This window comes from Typha angustifolia, chromosome 14 (genome assembly GCF_048772165.1).
Source record: "Typha angustifolia cultivar Huaian chromosome 14, ASM4877216v1, whole genome shotgun sequence".
Classification (NCBI taxonomy): domain Eukaryota; kingdom Viridiplantae; phylum Streptophyta; class Magnoliopsida; order Poales; family Typhaceae; genus Typha; species Typha angustifolia.
The window spans coordinates 2,087,327-2,105,959 of NC_133252.1; the positions used below are offsets into that span (position 1 = coordinate 2,087,327).

The 18,633-nt window shown below is 36.0% G+C and overlaps 2 protein-coding genes and 1 non-coding gene across 7 annotated transcripts; 1 reads left to right on the forward strand and 2 right to left on the reverse strand.

Annotated features, from left to right (window-relative positions):
• Positions 1-54: 54 nt before the first annotated feature.
• Positions 55-126, reverse strand: TRNAG-UCC (transfer RNA glycine (anticodon UCC)). The gene has a single exon. It is a non-coding gene; the product is annotated as a tRNA-Gly (tRNA).
• A 2,885-nt stretch (positions 127-3,011) lies between these two features.
• Positions 3,012-11,991, reverse strand: LOC140776655 (protein REDUCED WALL ACETYLATION 1-like). The gene is made up of 15 exons (XM_073120432.1): positions 11,788-11,991; positions 11,207-11,298; positions 9,438-9,578; positions 9,277-9,333; positions 9,115-9,187; positions 8,423-8,581; positions 6,763-6,912; positions 6,430-6,685; positions 6,218-6,339; positions 4,284-4,370; positions 4,111-4,199; positions 3,959-4,021; positions 3,785-3,841; positions 3,579-3,675; positions 3,012-3,484 (listed from the first exon to the last, which is right to left on the reverse strand). The coding sequence occupies exons 1-15, from the start codon at positions 11,821-11,823 to the stop codon at positions 3,320-3,322; spliced, it is 1,644 nt and encodes a 547-aa protein (XP_072976533.1). The 5' UTR covers positions 11,824-11,991; the 3' UTR covers positions 3,012-3,319.
• A 612-nt stretch (positions 11,992-12,603) lies between these two features.
• On the forward strand, positions 12,604-18,341 carry LOC140776686 (importin subunit alpha-4-like). 5 transcript variants are annotated; one of them, XR_012106927.1, is made up of 11 exons: positions 12,604-12,913; positions 13,714-13,810; positions 13,897-13,988; positions 14,084-14,215; positions 14,327-14,512; positions 14,609-14,766; positions 14,886-14,964; positions 16,158-16,286; positions 16,559-16,686; positions 17,484-17,857; positions 18,098-18,341. XR_012106927.1 is itself a non-coding variant. In XM_073120484.1 (10 exons), the coding sequence occupies exons 1-10, from the start codon at positions 12,692-12,694 to the stop codon at positions 17,761-17,763; spliced, it is 1,503 nt and encodes a 500-aa protein (XP_072976585.1). In that variant the 5' UTR covers positions 12,604-12,691; the 3' UTR covers positions 17,764-18,069. The 5 variants fall into 5 exon arrangements, 4 of the variants coding, with proteins under 4 accessions (XP_072976585.1, XP_072976587.1, XP_072976588.1 ...); XM_073120484.1 differs by lacking the exon at positions 18,098-18,341 and having other exon boundaries at positions 17,484-18,069; XM_073120487.1 differs by lacking the exon at positions 18,098-18,341 and having other exon boundaries at positions 12,760-12,913; positions 13,718-13,810; positions 17,484-18,070.
• Positions 18,342-18,633: the final 292 nt, after the last annotated feature.

The following is an 18,633-nucleotide window of genomic DNA, read 5'->3' on the forward strand; positions in this document are numbered from 1 at the left end:
CGGAAAATATAAAGAAATTTAAACGAAAGAGATGCAAAAACCATGTAATAAAAATGCGTTTGCCGGGAGTCGAACCCGGGTCTATTGCTTGGAAGGCAATTATCCTAACCGTTGGACTACAAACGCTGTCATTTCCCTGAAAATACACAACTTTAATATTAGTTCTTACACAAGAAGCAGAGATTAAAATATAAACCGATGAAAAAATGTCATACACAACCAACAAACTCTAGTAGAGTTTGTAGGTGCTTTGCTCATGACTAAGAGTTTAACTCCAACCCCTAATAATATTGTAGAGAAATTGTTTGGTGATTGGTAATTTAGTGGTTCGGTTCAATTCGATTGATGGCTCGGCAGTGCGGTTAGCCTGGAAGAACAGTTTGTCAATTCAATGACAACGTTTAATTTAAAGCAATTATTCGGTGATGCATACGACTTGAAGCCTAGATTAGACAGCTAAAAGTTCGGTGGAGTTTAAAGTGCCTCTCTATGTAGGGAGGGTTAGCTATTTGTCCAACCCATATCTAGCTTTCGGATTTATAAATGATAAGAAAAAAATATCATACACAAAAATATTAATTGCAAGTATTTTTACCAATTATATAAACACATGATAGCATGAGAGAGGTGCTTTGGTTCCCTCTTCTTTATTTTGTGAAAGTAAAGTCCATTGGGTGTAGGATGACAACCAAATTGATATGGAATTTGAGTGTAAGAAGCATTGTTACTTGCTAAAGCAGTAAGTCAAATCAGCTCAAAGGACAAGAAAGAAACGAAGAAAGAAATTTGCTTCTTGTGTACACTCACTTAGCTGCTGGTATCAATCTTCTCTCGAAGAATCTGAATCGTAATATAATACAACAAATATGAAAGGAAACTGTCAGCTAGCTAGCAAGCAAAAGAAGAGAGATGACTAAGAAATTATACATATACGTGCAATTAACTTATTACGTATATGTACCCTGAGGTTATTTTGATATCCTCGACGTGAGATATCTTATCCCAGGTGAAAGTCTTCACCTGTGTCATTGTGAGTGCGTTCCCATAAGCTCTTCAGTGCAGTGAGGGTCTTTTCTTGAAGTTCCATAGCAGCCCAAGAGCCTAACTTTTTAAGTAGCTTCCCTCACAACTCCAAGATGAAGAAAGGAGGTTAATTGGAGGCTAAAGAGATGAATGATTAGTAATAGAGCTAAGAATTTGGTTGACTTTTGAAGTCTCTGGCTGCAACGTGAACGGCATCATTGCCAGGGAGATTTACTTGAACTTAGAATTGCTGGAAGACAAGAAGACAGCAGGAAGTGGATTCCAATTGGGTTTTTTTTTTTGGTAGTTTTTCTTTTGTTCTATTTTGGAAGACTTCCTGAAATTTTCTGCTAGCTTGCAAGCTTAGCCAAAGTCAACCAAAACCAGAGACAAGGAGATCTAACTATTTGACGGCCACTTGCTCCTTATAATATTCAGATTATATATGTTTTTTAGAGAGAAGTTGAAAGCTTACTTAAGCACTACTGATTCCTTAGTTTTTTTTTCAGAGAAAGTTTATAGATAATATTACTTTACATCAATCCTGTAAAGTTAATACATGAGAAGAAAAAGAGAATAAAACAAGAGTTCTAAGAACAAGCATCACACTTAGCTGTACTACTACTCAAGCACAAAATTAGCCAGAAAGTATTTGAAAATGATAGCTAAATTGAAAATTTATAGTACACAAGTTCACACCACACATTTGTTTTATGAAATCACACACAAAATTTATGTGCCTCATATCTTTGGCCACGGACGTTACAAAGGAGATTTAAGGGGATGCAATTTTTGACATGTCTGACTTTGGTGGACAGCTTTAGTTCTCCACACACACACACACACACACACACACACACACACGTAATTTTCAATCAACTAATTATGATAAAGTAAGTTTTTCCTTTTTGCCTTCAATAATGAAACTTCATTACAAGAATTACAAGCATAGTACCCTCCCCACGAGTTTTCTTTTGTTGTTGAGAAATTAGCTCTCCACAAGTTGTTGAGATGATGAATCCATTTTTCAGACATCACTCACTTTACAGGCTTGTTTGAAAATAACATCAACAAATCAACATGAAGTAAGATATTGGAAATTAAGCTGGAATATGGTATCCACCTACGTCAACATATTGAAATTCTACTACTAAAAGACATACTTTACATCTTTATAAATAGTCAGCATTGAATCACACTGTTGGATTATTGAAATACTACTTATTACCATGTAATAAATCATCCGATGATGACGATGATGATATTTAATGTCAGATCCATTTCTTCATCTAGCACACAATGCAAGACAGATGCTTAACCTTTTTAATCTGCAGATAGTGTCCCTGAAGCAATAATCTTATAAGCTGCTACGATCCAAAAACTTTTATTAGCGTTGATTCACGTATTAATTGCAACAAACGGTATAGCTCATTCAGTGATACAGGGGCTGAGGGCGATACGCATTGAATATTGTAAAGGTTATTAGTTAAAAAATAATACTTAATGAGTCTACGACAGATAAAGATATGCATATATAAGAGCTTTCGTTATATTGAACTAGTCAATCCAAAGAAATTACGACTTTATATTCAATAAAAAATTACATATATATATATATAATTTTTATATTTTATAGTTTATGTTCAAACCTAAGCCCCCTAAAAAATCGTAAACAATTGCTTGGTAAATCTACAAAGTATCAAAGCCAATTCATTTCCTAACTAAAACTAGATATTTGGAATGAGTCTAAAGAGGATAAATACCAATAATCTAATATTTCCATGAAATTAAGTTAAAATGTACATTTTGTAATACTATTCAAATATAGAATATATTTTTTCTAAGAGCTACAGAATTATCTCATTCAAATATAGTTCTTTTCTTTGCGTATTAGATTTTTTTGTTTTTAATGGGGCAACTGAATCGAATTCCTTGCAAGAAAAGAAATGTTTGAAGCATAACTGACTATGGATAGCTGAACATTCACATTTGAATGTTTAATGCTTCGTTAACGTAAAAAGAAAAAAGAACAAAAACAAATGGATATTTTCAGCAAGCAATTGAGCCTATGTACAAAACTTCAGAACGTACTAAATCCAACTATATAAATATTTCTTCTTCCACTTCCTTGGCGACAAGGCAAGGTAGATTTTTCTCGATAGAATATCATGGCTTTGCTTTTTATGACCTGGAGCTTTTGCTTTCAACTTGATGTACATGGGTCTAAATTGCACTTCCCCACCTATCAAAGAGGATATCGGACGAGCTAGTTGTGCACCATGAGGAATTCATATCACTAAACCAGCATTCTTGGAACGCTGAGGAATAGAAACGACACTGAGTAGAGCGCAACTGAAATGACAACTCCTGTGACCATGTTATGGATAAGGCGTTTGCTGTCTCGGCTCGGCAGAAATGCTATCTTTAATGTGTTTGTTAGCTCAAAGAGCCTGTGAGAAACCTGCATGAGAATAGATGACCAAATAAGTTATTATCAGCCTAAATACTGTCATCTAACTTTGTTCATCTCCAGAGTGAAAGATTAAGATTCAGACCAAAACATATATGGCAGTAGTCAGCATGAAGTTTAGCAATGGGTAATTAGGGATAATTGACAAAAGCCACTTGGGTTGTCCATTGGGCACCCTTGATCTGCAAAACCAAAAAACTTAAACAGTCAATATCCACATAAAGATAGTCAGCACATATGAGTGCCTACTACTACAAATTCCAGCAAATAAGGAAAATTCCATATACTTACCTAAGCCAGATATGAATCTGAGATATGTATGTCTCCAATGTTATCTTTCCAAGCCAACTAATCATAAGAAATGAACATGTGTATCAATTATCCCTATAATACAATCGATTACAGTGCACATGCAAAAGCAGCAAAACCCAAATTGACGGCAATTAAAGAGGAGGCCAAACTTACGCAAATAGAGTCAGAGAGCAGCCTCGGAGTGATGGTGTGAAGTTACGCAAACAGATATAGACACTTGATTTGCAAAAGAGGAAACAACAATATGAGATTCTAGGATAAAATGAAAATAGTAGGACGAATAAAACAAGTAGCTAAAAGCATACGTTATCGGGATCCATGATGTATAGGGATGGTACTTGTTATAGGTAAGCTTATCCAGCTTATAGATGTACTCATACCATAGATATCCAACCTGAGATAACCATGGAAAGCACATTTGAAAAAACAGGACATATAACACATGATATGTAAGAACATCATGACACTTGAAAGTTACCGTTAGAGCAATTGCCACAACAAGTGTCTTTATTGCTATCCTCACTTTTGTTTCAGTTTCCTCAAGCTTCTCCATCCACCTTTCAACCTGTAACATCAAGTACTCTTAAATTTTCAGTATGATAGATGAGAAACTAAAATGACACAGAATAGTTGAGCTTGACTATCTCATTTAAAAACTTCTTTGCACAATGTACAAGCACAAAAGATTTAAAATACTGCATTACCATTGGTATCTCAATCATTTGCACCTATTTAAAATTTTGATGCCAGCTGGACAATTTGATTGTGAAAGTTATAACTATCACAACCACCAAGCTTTTAGGTCCACCATTTAAAATTTGTTTTGAGGATCAATTTCCTGCATATCTCTTTGTATTACATGCCCACTTAAATCAAGTGATATCTGTATCTTGTTTCAACTAGTCATTTATCTCTATAATTTTTTTTTGCTATAATATGTTTCAATAGTCTATCATTATGTCAAGAAACATATCCACTAAATTGGTTGTAAAGATTAGCTCAACTTTTTCATTGACCATCTTAGTTTGAATTCATTCTCCCACCTCTTATGACAGCACAATATGCAAATAGAGGGAGACACTAACTTCAATGTGCTTGTGTATGTAGTATGTACAGCACACTGCATCCAGGGGACACAGCTTTGACCAAGTGAGACACACTTCTTGAAGTCAGCGAGGTACTCTTTTTCTTAAAATGACTGACAAACAAATGTTTGTGATGACTTGAATTCAAAAGGTCGCACATATCTTGATAGTTGCATTGCAAAACCAAGCTTGTTCAATCCAAAAGTCTGGAAAAGGAAAAACTAGTTAACCACATTTAGCTAGGCCACAAGCATCAAACATAAGGCCTTGTTTGATTTGAGGCTAAACTCTAAACAAGATTAGCTGGCTCTATTGCTTTTCTTGATATAGGTACTTTAAACTAGACTAAGATGATTTGGTATTTAGTTTTGAACTAGGCTAAGAGTGTATTTATTATTTATGATGTTATATGAAAAAGTGAAAAAAATTTATTGGTTTTGAAGGAAAATAAATGATATGTAAATTTGATGGACGAAAATACGCTTTTCATGTTATGATAGTGGTCATATTATAATATACAAATATTATATGATGTATTATAATATATGGATAATATAATATTAAAATAGTATTATATTATAATATGTAAATATTATAATATTATAATATGTACTTGTGAGCTTAAATGCATATTTGTTAGCTTATATAGTGTCTATAATAATCATTTGCGAACTTAAGTGTATATTTACTGGCTTATATGGTGTAAAGAGAAGAGAGACTTAATTGGATATTATTTCACATATTTTGTAATATAAATTATGAATATTTTGGTAGAGAAAGGAGAGATAAGATTGATAAGATATAAAATTAATAAATTTAAATTATGTCAAGGGTAAAATTAAAATTAATTTAAAATAATATTAGAATTTATATATTAGTATTTATTTGGAGAGTGAATATTGTACTAGATTAGAAAAAAAAGAAGATAATTTAATGTTTAGTTATTGAACTAGGTTAAACAAGGCCTAAGGGTCTAGGACAACACCAGCACTTCTTTCTACCATTAATTGTAGAAGTGCTGGAGAGAATGTCATTTACAGCAGTAAATCTGTCAAGGCATGAAAAGAAAGCTAGATACTGAAACAGTATCCATACCATCCATTTGTGTATTCTATGACATAACTCTGTAGTATCAAGTGAAAAAAGTTCCATAGATGCAATTCATACATCTTACTTATAGCCCTATGTTCTAAGTTTCTACTTCCTAACCATGTCAGATCTTTTTTTTGCAAGTAGAATACATATCATAAAAGTTAACATGACTGACACCGTTTTCAACTAAAATAAGTTTAATAGATGTACTAATTCAGGAAACCTTTAAACTTACAGTTGGATGATAATAGGCATATATCATTCCCACAATCCAAATGTAACGATCCAATCCCGATCGGAAGTGCCACTCATGCAAACGAGGGTACGTATGTTTAGAAGGATCTGGATCATTGTAACCTGGGCAAGAGTGACCGAAGTACATTACTCATCTTTTGTAAGAAGGAAGACTAATGAAAAAGGATGAATTAATATTTACATTATACTGACCTAGAAGAAATGTGAAAGGGCTCCAGACTATGTCAAAAACATTAGGAACTTCCCAGATCAGAATGACAACCAAGAAGCATGCGGCAATTTTTGCAGCAATCACTGATCCAATTTCATTGTATTTGTTCAGAATTCCAAGTGAACCATAGACCATAAGGGTGAAAAGAGTGTGCATGGGGCAGATGTAATACAACACGTAGTCATTTTGAAGGGTGAAGCAACAAAATGCCACAAGGAAATTGAGGCGCCACATCATCTGTTCAACATAGGCAGGAATGTTAATAACAATTAAAAGATAGAAGACCCACTTGATTAAAGTATTGCCACAAGTACCTGAGCAAATCGTGCAAGACTGAAGTCTTTTCGGATATAGTAATAGGAGAAATTTCCAAACCCAGTCATCCACACATATGCAGCAATAAATACACGAATTGCATTATATATCTCTTTCGCATTGAAGTAGTGGTACATTAAAAATAGCACCTACAAAAGAAACAGTGCTCACAATAAGAAAAAATGTAGTTGCTGATAACCGAGGTTTGTAAGATGTATCTGACAGCCCAAACAAGATCAAACATTACAAATTACTTTTCTATCTAATAATGTTTCCATGAACTGATGTGACATAGCTGATTTAATCTAGGGCAATGACATCTCCTTCGCTGCTTTGTGTAGGTCACCATTAACTGACTGAGGGCTCAACTTATAGACGCTTTAGTTGAAAAGGTTGTGGAGTCTGCTCATGAAGTGCAGAATATGCCTTTCTACTTCTAAGTTCTAATTGTCTCAAGTTAGAAAATTTAAGGCACTTAAAGATACAACCTGACTAAGCTGAATAAACCAACAATAGAGTATTCAAAATTAGGTTGCAATAGATGAAAGAATGAAAATTCTGAAAAAATATGCACACCAGTTCAAGCTTCTCAAAGTTCCTTTTGTGATCATTTGGATAATCTAGATAACAAGCAAGTAGCCATATGAGAAGAAGATATGAACTGTTGAGTTAGATTCTGAAAGGATGATTTCTGCAAGTGAATCTTCCTGAAAGTGATTTAATTTGACTTCCACCAAGTGAAAACAGGGCAGAAAGCAAATTTTTCTTAGAGCAATTTAAATACACTTCCAACAAGTCAAAAGACACAAAACAGGAGAGTGCCCATCAGTAAGCCTGAAATCTATAGAGATATGGATTATTTCTAGTTCATGAGCATTCGGTAAGTAAATAACAGCTCACTGCTGTCAACATTTACTTCATGGAACACCTTAACATTTTTGTCGATTTATTGACACAAATCTTAGAAAAACAGTGGAGAGAAAAGAGAAGATAAATTAAATAAACTCAAAGAAGCAAGCAAGATCTATCATTATGAGCACCATGTTCTTGTTCTACACTGCTAGAAATATTTTCAAGAACAAAAAGAGGCTATGTGTGCAGCTCTTAGGTTGAGCATAGAAGAGAATCAAATGGTTAAGAAATAATTGATTGGATCTAAAGCTGGGTGTGTGATTCAAAGATTCAATCCATGCTCTATATTTGAAAGGTGACCGTCCAAATGTGTTGAGTTCACATTGGACCCTGATTATGCAGGGATTCACTGAATTGCAACTGCTGGTGCATGCTTACAACTCATATGCTGCTCTATTATTAAAAAGGAGACCACCCAAAGGCAACTACCCAAATATGTTGAGTTTGCATTGGACCCTGATCATGCAGGGGATCCACTGAGTTGCAACTCCTGGTGCATGCTTACAAATTTTCATATGCTGCTCTCTGCAATAGTTCCCTGCAGGAAGCTTTCCATAAAATGAATGCCAACGACAAGGAAATAGTAAATAACAATATAAGAAGCATTTGTTTTCCAAATCCAGGAATTGAGAAGAAAGTGTGGGTGTGCGACAATTTACAAAATATTTTAAGACAAATAACTAATTGTGCCACAAAGAAAGAAGTTAGCTTACCAGAAAGAAAATAAATTATAGAATGAGGAAATACCTGCATCCAGCCCTTCCATTCTTCTGTCTGATGTCTATTCAGGTACATTATGGATTTTCCTGAGAACATGGACTTCTCTTGATGGGACTTAAAAGATGTCATTGCTGCAACAATGATGAGAAGAAAGTAGAGGAAAAGGAAAAGGTCCCGGCTATAATTCTGCACACATTATAGAGTGGCAAAATTAGGCAATATTATGAAAGTAACTACAATAATTACTACGGGACTTTTACTCAAGTGGCGCATATGCTGGAATTGCAACTATCTATCCATGCAAACCATTATTCTTAAAAGTTTGGCAGATACTTAACACTCTAAAAGCAAGCTACTGGGGTAGTTACAAATTACAAGGATCCAGTGATGTTTACAAAAAATTATTAAATCCCATAATGTCTTGAGTATAGACATTCCATAATTCATAACATAGAACTGCAATATCTGAAGCGTTTATTTTCAGCATTTTAAATACAATAATTAATTAACAATGACTAAGCAAAGGAAAAGGAGAGCAAATTAGATTGCCAAAACTGTTTAACCATTTTAGTATTTGAAATAAATGTGACTATCAGCTTTATTATCATCCACCAATAAGGATAGACAGAAAATTTATATGAATTCAATGTAACAGAATATTTATATGAATTCCATGTAACAGAACATAATGATTCTGTTAGTTAAGAGTCAAGGAGCACCTTTGTAGACTCCCCAAATAAATTTGTTCGATCACATACATAAAAGTAGAGCAAATGGGCTCCAAACTCAGATCTGAAAATAAACAGATCGAATTAGGGAACATAATCAGACAGCTTACAAGTTCCTATCCATCTTAGATATCATAGCTGAATCTCACTTACATTGCTCTCAGTGTCAACCGATTCTCTAGCAAAAATGTCTCATCCATGGAACAAAATCTGAGCAGATCAAAAAATTCATAGTAAAACCATCTAATCTTTACCATAATATACAACTAAAATGTGTGATTTGGCATGAAGAATCTATGAGGTTAGGCAACAACCTGAGAAATTGTGATGAGACAGAAACATGATGAGCTTTTGTAGGTGCCGCTTGGCGACCATCCTCTAGTAATAAAGATCGATCTTCACCCCTCTCTGGCTCATTCTCCATTACAACTAAGTTGACATCTGAATGTTTGCCACTAAAGAGAGAAAGAGGAATCTGTATGATATTCCTACTAAAACTTTGGAATTTGCAGAATATATTTGTCACTAATGAAGTCAAAGGCATGGCTTCATATTTTCAATATACTCAGGAACACAGCACTTTGTAAAACTATCAGGATCTAATACAGTTTATAGGGAACTACCTTGGCCAATTAAGACAGAATAATCAAGACAGGAAGGTAGATGCAAGATGATAATATATTTAACTATAGTATATGATAAGATGGGCGTATTAAGATGCAAGATTATAATATATGATTCCATTTCACACCATACCTTTCATAGTATATTATTTTAACATAATGGCCTTTATTAGTCTAAAAAGCAACAGAGACAGTATATCATTCACATAGATTCTCAGTCAAATGCAACCCTTTGTCCACAGAAATACACCGTCTTCATTTCCATGACAATATATATATACATACTTGCTTAGATTTCTAACCCTATTTAATCAACTGGAGCAATGTGGATTGAACAACTAGGAGATATGTGTGCCCAATAGTTAATAGCTAGAGTGTGTGCCAAATTATCAATAAACCAAGAAAATCTAAGAGGCTACAGTAGTGTAGGAAAGGGTTTTGGCCTATTGCTAAGGTTCTAGCCACAAGGGTCGCGAAGAAACTAAGACAAAATAAGGTCCATATGAGTAGGAATCAAACATCAACTTTAGCCATATATGTCATTATTTTCAGTTTAAGGCTTGATGTTGCCTTCACTCAGTGATATAGCAAAGCCATTATTAACCATTTATCCTTGAAACTAATTTTTCAGTCAAATGAGTAATAGGCCCAAAACAGGCTTATTGATACCCAATTTGCTAAGATTAGTATTCGTGAAAAAATGGTAATTGAAGAAGGCATTGCATTAACTTCTAGGAAAGGATCATTGAAAGCATAGCTAAAAAACTTTCAACTTGTTCTGGTGCAAGTCCAAAGAGTACGACACGGTGCATACTGTTTCTCAGCTACCGTGATGCAAAGTTTCTTACTGTTTCTTCCCTTGTTTGCATCACTTCAGTGGCTGTGGTAGAGAACTAGAAATTACCTTTTGGCCAGCTTAATGTCCTGCTTATGTTTTCTCCTGGCATTGTCGCCGTGCCTCCAATTAACGATTAACAGAACACCCTCACCACATACCAATAGCACTCTATGTGAAGTAAAATGCCATAAAGCCAACTATACATAATGTCAAAATCATAATGTGAAGTCAAGTCTAGGATTATTCATAATGGCATTAAAACTGTTCTGCTACTTGGATAATAGTAGCTAAGCTACTTTTCATACATTCTGAACCAAATTTCATCACTGTTGTTACTATTCAGATAATTTATCTCCAGTATTGGTTTTTAGAAACTCTATATACAGTCTTCCAAATTATATATTGTCAAAGAGAAAGAAGAGATCCACCAACTGTTTCATCTAGTTGACCATTTTATGAAGATTGCCAACACCAACACACGCATTAAGGAAGTTATGGTCCTGTTACCCAACATCAGAACTAATTTGTCAGACACCAGAACATTATACATAAACAGAAGCTGGTAATATTATTGTGAAACAATATTGAAGTACAGTCTCCTATCAAGCACAATGCAACTCACGCTTTCAGAGAAGCCACATTCTTCTTGCGCTCTAAAAACTCGGAATATATCCATGCCACAAAAATTGGGATAAATCCAAGTAAAACAGCCACCTGCCACATGGACAAAAACAATGTATCATGCAAAAATAATAAAAAGAAAATAATCTAGCATTTCCACGAAAATCAATCTCCCTTCAAGAAATCAAAGACAAAGGTGTCCGGATTAATAAAGAAAACTCGTAACATTTCCATTTTTGCTATCAAGATTGCATGCCACAACCTTACTCGCTCCCTGAACTCCCCCAAATTTTCTAAATCTAGTCTACATCAACCCTTTCAAGACCTGGCGAAGAAAAAGCATTCGAAACATCAAGAACCGACTCCTATTCAATATAACGACGAAAATTTCCCAAAAAGGGAAAAAAATTGGATAACCCTCCAAAGATTCTAAATCTAATCAACACCAATCCTTTCAAGACCCGGCCAAGAAGCAGCGTTTGAAGCACAAAGAACCGACTCCGATCCAAAACAACGACGAAGTTTTTCCAAAAAAAAAAAGAAAAAGGAAAAAAAACATCGGATCTCGCTGCATTCGCGCACCTGGCTGGGAGAAATGGATCGAGAGGTCTCCTCCATTGAGAATCGCTTCGAGAGATCGACGAAGAAACCCTAGAGCATTCCTCAGATCCCAGATCGGGAGCTAGATCTGAGGAAGGGAAACCCCTGGGCTTATTTGAAACGAGTGACGGAAGGGAAGCGAAGAAAGGGAAGAAGGAATTAAGCGCGGCTTGTGATCGAGTTTGGCATTTAAAGCAGTTGGGGCAGCGGTGAAAGAGGACTAGTTTTGGTTGGACGTGCACTCTTTAAAATGACCCGAAAAGCAACTCGCGTAACGTCTAATTCAGCACTTCCATGGGGCCCGAACGGAAGTGAGATCTCGTTGGTGGTGCTGTAAGGTGTACAGTTTTGTTCCGGTGCTGGGTGGGGATGGTTATTGGTAAATGTAAGCGATTGCGCAGCTAATCAGGGAGAGTTTGGTCGGAGTTGGTGAGATTTACGTGACTGCCACCGTCGGTGCAACTGTATTGGCACGTGACGGTTCACGTATATATTAGATTACCAAACATTGATATTAGGAGAATATTAAGTTATTATATCATATAACATTCAGAATTTTGGAGTAAAAATTAATGGAGACTTATAATAGGCTTTGGTTGCTTACTTAATAACAGACATTCCTATAAAGATGATTTTTTTAATAAAAAAATTAAATCATATTTCTGGATCTAGATTGGACCCGAGTCCATATCCATACCCGAGTTTTCTGATCCGAACCAATTTGTCGCAAGTCGTAACCGGATCCTTATTGGATTGAGATTTACATAAAGTCAGGGTGCGAAATGATAAAAGGTCTATTCTTCTTCGACATCGGAGTCTCTCCTTCCACCACCACGAGAGCTCTCGCGCACTAGAGAGGTAGAAGATACACTAGAGGCAAGCATCCATGTCACTGCGGCCCAAGGCGGCGGAAGTTGGCCGCAGGAAGTCGTACAAGCCCGGGGTGGGCGTTGACCAGGCGACGAAGAGGAGGGAAGACCTACTCGTCGAGCTCCGGAAGAGGAAGCGATATGGAAGCCTATTCAAGAAGAGGCGCGACGATGCTCGTCCCCAACCCAATCTCGGTTCGCCCACCGATTCCCCGGCGACCGCCACCGCCGACGCCAAGGTGCCCTTTTTAATGCTTATGATCAATGGAGTTTTCTTTTATGACTTTGATTTCAGTTGAGTCTTTCTTGCAATGGTCGGATCTCAATTAATTTTTCATTCTTTTTGTGAATTCGACTTGTTTCCTTTAGTTCCGGTCCTCGTTTTGTACGACTCTAAGTTGCCATCCGTGGAGATTTCTTATAGCTGTAGTTATATGCTCGAAATGGTTCCATTGAATATCCTGAGTGAGGGAATCTATTTACATTTATTGGACTTTGTTGAATATTTCTTGGTATTTGGCGATAAATTTTTCGTCTTGGGCACCCATTGTCGAATAATTGTGATGACGGATGCTTCGTGTTGCGGTAAAAAACTGGCTTGTAATAGATTTAGTTCAATTAGCTTGTTATGTACTCTAAGTAATTTAAAAGTGTTCTTTAGGTGGTTTAATTTTTGGTCAGTGCGCCTTCATACTGGGGTGAATTTTAGTTTATCACAGGCTTTTTCGTTATAGTTCGAATTCTCGACTATAAGAAACTTTTGAGTTATACAACGGCCTTTCGCATTACAAAGATTAAGCTCTGAATATCTAGAGATTGCATGATATGCCCGTGTCGAGTTACTCGTAGTTTGACGATAATATATTCTAGGGCTTCGCTATAAGGCCATTTCATGGATAGTGTTGGTGAAGGTTCTAAAAGTGGCAGGCGCAAGAATAAAGAAAAGGAGTAAACTATTTTTAATTATTGCATGGATTAATTTACCTTTTATATTTGGTTTTATTTCAATCTCTTGAATTTGCATCTTCTAGTTTGTTAGTTAGAAATCCTGCCTGGAATGGTGGAAGGAATTCGGTCAGAGAATCCTGCTTTGCAGTTGGAAGCAACTATTAAGTTCAGCAAGCTCCTCTCAACTGGTAAAAAGAATAATTCTCTGCTGAGTTGTCTACTTTATTTGGGCAGACTTGTTTATCTTACCTAATTGATCCACTTTTGTCTTTAGACAGGGACTCTCTGATTGAAGAGGTCATTGAAGCAGGCATCCTTCCAAGATTTGTCGAATTTCTTTCAAGACATGAGCTACCTCAACTGCAGGTATTGTTCTCGCCTATATTTATGCAGTGATACACGTTCTTTCATGTGGTGAGTTTTTCATGATCCTAGCTATTTTATCTATCTTTCCTTTGCAGTTGGAGGCAGCATGTATCCTGAGCGACATTTCTTCTGGGACCTCAGAGCATACACAACTTGTTACTAAATGTGACGCTATTCCAAAGTTGGTAGATCTTCTCAGTTCTCCACATCATGATGTTAGAGAGCAGGTTATTTTACTCTGGTTTCTTGATTTTACGACTAAGAAGTTAGTATTTCATAGCTTATTTTTTTTATTGTTGATGTTATTCGTGTCTTCATTATTTGTTATCGTTAAACAGGCTGTTTGGGCACTTGGTAATGTAGCTGGCGATTCAGAAAGCTGCCGGGAACTTGTTGTTGATCATGGTGCTCTCATTCCATTACTGTCTCAGTTTAATGAACATGCAAGAATATCAATGTTGAGGACTGCAACATGGTCATTGGCTAATCTTTGCTGTGGAACAGTGCCAGATGAAAAATGTCAAGTATGATTTTGTCTTGACCTGGCTACTGATTATTACTATATACAATTTTGTCTCCTACTATCCTACTAATTGTTTTTCTCCTTTTTGCTGATGAAGGCCATATTGCAGATACTTAGACACCTAATTCATTCCATTGATGAAAAGATTCTAGCTGATGTGTGCCGGATCCTATCTTATCTTTCAGATTGTAGAAATAGTGGAATACAAGCTGTGATTGAGGCAGGTGTCTGTCCGCAACTTATAAAGCTTCTGCTGTAAGATGCTAATTGGCTATTTACTTCTTTATTCAACACGATTATTTCATTCCAAATGACTTCTTTATTATTCGTAAGTTATTCCCATAAGAGACAAGGTTTATTTTTCTTTTCTCCAGGCATCCATCGCCAGATGTTCTTACTCCTGCCATTATAACAGTTGCAAATATTTCTGCTGGAGATTATGCTCAGACACAGGTATAGCTTATCTTGCAGTTGTCTATTTTCCTTTATACAGACAATATAAATATGCTGCTTTAAGAAGGGAAGCTAAAAATACCATCAGTTCCTTTCAACATCAACTGCTCATTCTCTCATTTTATATCTGCTCCTATATATGTTGATGTGCATATAATATAAATACTAAGACATGATATCATGATCCCAGAAAAGGTAATAGTAAATTTGTAATTCTGTCAACTAAGGTGCACTTACATATGATACTCCTTTATGAATTCCCAAGAAAATTAGAAGTACCTAAATGTGGTCTTCCTTTATTTTTAGTTTCTTACTGTATCCGACGCAAGTACCATAGGTTTTACTAGGCTAAGGCTCATTTAAGTCGTTAAGAAAGGCAATTCCATTGGCATCTCTAATACATGGAATATCGAAAACCAAGAACCTGAAGTATAGTTTGTACACTTCCTCATTCACACTTTTCTTTTTCATGTATGCGGATTATCATCTTTCACAACAGTGTGCTACTGATACTTGTTCTGGGCTGATTGAATTTCTTGATTTTACATTTTTCTTATGTAGATGAGCATTTATCCTATTTTATTTGCAGTAGTGGACTCTGGGTATGGTAATAGATGCCTAATTCTATGTCTGATCTCCTAGATAGATACAAGTTTTTGTAAAATTAGCCTGACTCATTGCAAAACAAATCCAGATTTCTCATATTCCTGGTTCTTTTTCTACCATCCTGGTCTTATATCAAGCAAAAATTAATAATGGGTAAGCTCCTGAAGAAGGATTAAGCATAAGACACTCATGTGCTCAGTTGACCAAGTGAGTAGCTTCCAAGAAGCTTAGCTGACCAATTAGAAAAAAAAAAGGAACCTGTGCTTGGGTTGCAGTTGAAGTTCATGCAACCATGGAGCAATCTTGTGCTTTTTATGTAGTGATAGAAACCTGCAGTGCTTGTCAGCGTGTACCCACTCTTGTCTCCATGAACTAATAGTAAGGATTTAGAAGGTGAATTATTTGTCCACAAGAATATGTCACAAGATTTCAGTAGGCACTTTTGATGAATATTTTGTTTATGTACTTTATGAACATCCATTAAGATATGCCTTGTGTCTATGATTTTGGGGATAAATACATGATACCTGCACCTATTTTTACTCTTTCTTATACAATTGAGGCTAAGATGTGATATTCAATTGCAGTTGATGATAGACAATAATGTGCTCCCTTGCTTGTACCAATTTCTGGCTCAGAATTACCAAAAGCACATCAAAAAGCATGCTTGCTTGACAATTTCTAATATCACTGCTGGGAGTAGATCTCAGATTCAGGTAATTCTTTCTTCCTCTGCTTCATTCCATGATCCAGTTAGGAACTTTACTGGCTCAAGAGAAGAAATGCTACTAGGTACTTATCAGTCATCTAAATCATACACATTGACTACATTTTTGTTTAGTACTATATTGGCATCATGATTGTTTAATTAACTTGATCAATCATTCTATGTCAATACCTAAGAATATAATGTTGTCTTGGACTCTGGCAAAATGTACTAGTAATCAGGACTTTCCTTGATAACCACCTCCTCATGCCCTTGCATCAGGCTGTCATGAATGCGAACATCATGAGTCCTCTTATAGAGTTACTGCAGCATGCTGAGGTGGATATCAAGAAAGAGGCTGCATGGGCTATATCAAATGCTACCTCAGGGGGTAGCCGCGAACAGATCCAGTACGCTTACAGCTTTTTTTTGTTTCATGTCTTTGGATGTGCTTTTTCTTTACCTGTGGCTGGTGTGAAGAAAGCCTTCAATGGATCAAACATTATATACTTGGCCAACAACTTGATGCTGAGTTTATTTTATGTTTGTGGTATGGCATAAGGATATAAATCCATTAACATGGTTATTTGCTGATGCATATATTTATCCTCATATCATTGAGATTTTTTTTTCCAAGATGTTTTTCTTGACCATCTCTGTTTGCATCGTTGGTGACAGTAGTCATAGGTGGGCATTCTCTTTGGGCATGAGCCAGTCTTAGTTCATGCACACGTAGGCAAACACATACCCACACTCTTACAATGTTTATTTGTGTACATGTATGTGCCTCCTGCAAATACGGGTGCAATGAGGGCAAGATGTACGCGTCCTTGGCCCTGTTTCTGGAGAGGCTTATTTCTTGAGTTGACCTATGAACGTATGGTACATGTGCCGCACTAAATGAGCCCTCTACATGTATATATTTATAGTACCCGTTCACTTGTACAGAAATTTTGTTTTCTTTATCAGAGAAGCCCCTTTAATCCTTTGTTTATTAACTCTTACAGTAAATCGGTTGAGAACTCTTTACCTATTCGTTTTTTCTTGTGAATTTTTTTCTTTGAGGACTTGTACCAAGATGGCTTACCATTTGTCGTTTTCCATCTAGAAGTACATAAGAAAGAAAAATGCACATTAGCATACATAATCTACAAAATTCTTAACATCAGACATGTTCGATGGTGGCTAAGACCTCCTTATGTTGCAGTTATCTGGTGACGAAGGGGTGTATAAGGCCACTCTGTGATCTTCTTGTCTGTCATGACCCAGAAATATTGTCCATATGTCTCAAGAGCCTTGACAACATACTGAAGGTGGGAGAGATGGAGAAGAATCTGCATAAAAATGGGACAAACCTCTATGCACAACTTATTGATGAATGTGGTGGTTTGGATAAACTTGAGGATCTGCAGGACTTCGACAACAATGAGATCTATGAGAAGGCGATAAAGATGCTAGAGAGCTACTGGATTGAGGAAGAAAATTAAAGAGAGATCGTCCAAATTCCAGTCAATCTGCAGAGTGCAGAGGAGGCAATCGTATTTGACATTAGCCAACTTTCTTAACTTGAAGCAGGGCATGGTATATTGACGTCTTAGATTTCTCAATTTTTTTTTTTTTTGTTATTATTTGTTCTTCTGGTATAGTCCACTGTTAAAGAACACCATCTCTGGAGGTTAGAATGTAAATTTGTACCTCGAACAGCACAAATATGATATAGAAATTTCGGAGTATGTCTTGGTACATCAAACAAACATGCTAAACTTGAAATTCTTATGGAGCAAATGCCATTTCTGCTCATCAGCAAGATGTATTGTGCAGGTGAGATCAGAAATTAAACTTTATTACTGCCACGCCTTTAATCGACCAGGGAGATCAACAGAAGACAGGCACTTGAAGCTTTGCAATTTTGCTCTTAATGACAAGCTACTCATTCTTCTCTACTTATCCTCTTCATCCTGATAGACTGCTGTAAATTTAGGAGTACAAACAACAATAGTGTTGTAGTATCTGGGGTCTTTTCTTCTTCATTGTTGGGCTGACCAGATTGTTTCTAAGCTATATATACTTCCCTTTTATAGACTCGTTCTTTTCAGAAAAGCAACTGTCTTCAGCTCTTGAGAATGCAAGTAGAATTTACATTATTTATTTATTGCATGGATTACTGTAATTGCTTCTACGAGGCTGTGAATATTTCCAGAAATATGAATATGTATTTTTAACTCTTGTGATACTTAAGATTGGAGATAGTATAACCTTAGTAAAGGTTCTCTGTTTGCTTTGGATATAATTACAAGAGGTAAAATGAAACTGAGTGGAGATGTGAAATGAACTTCAAAGAAGTTATGGAATCAATT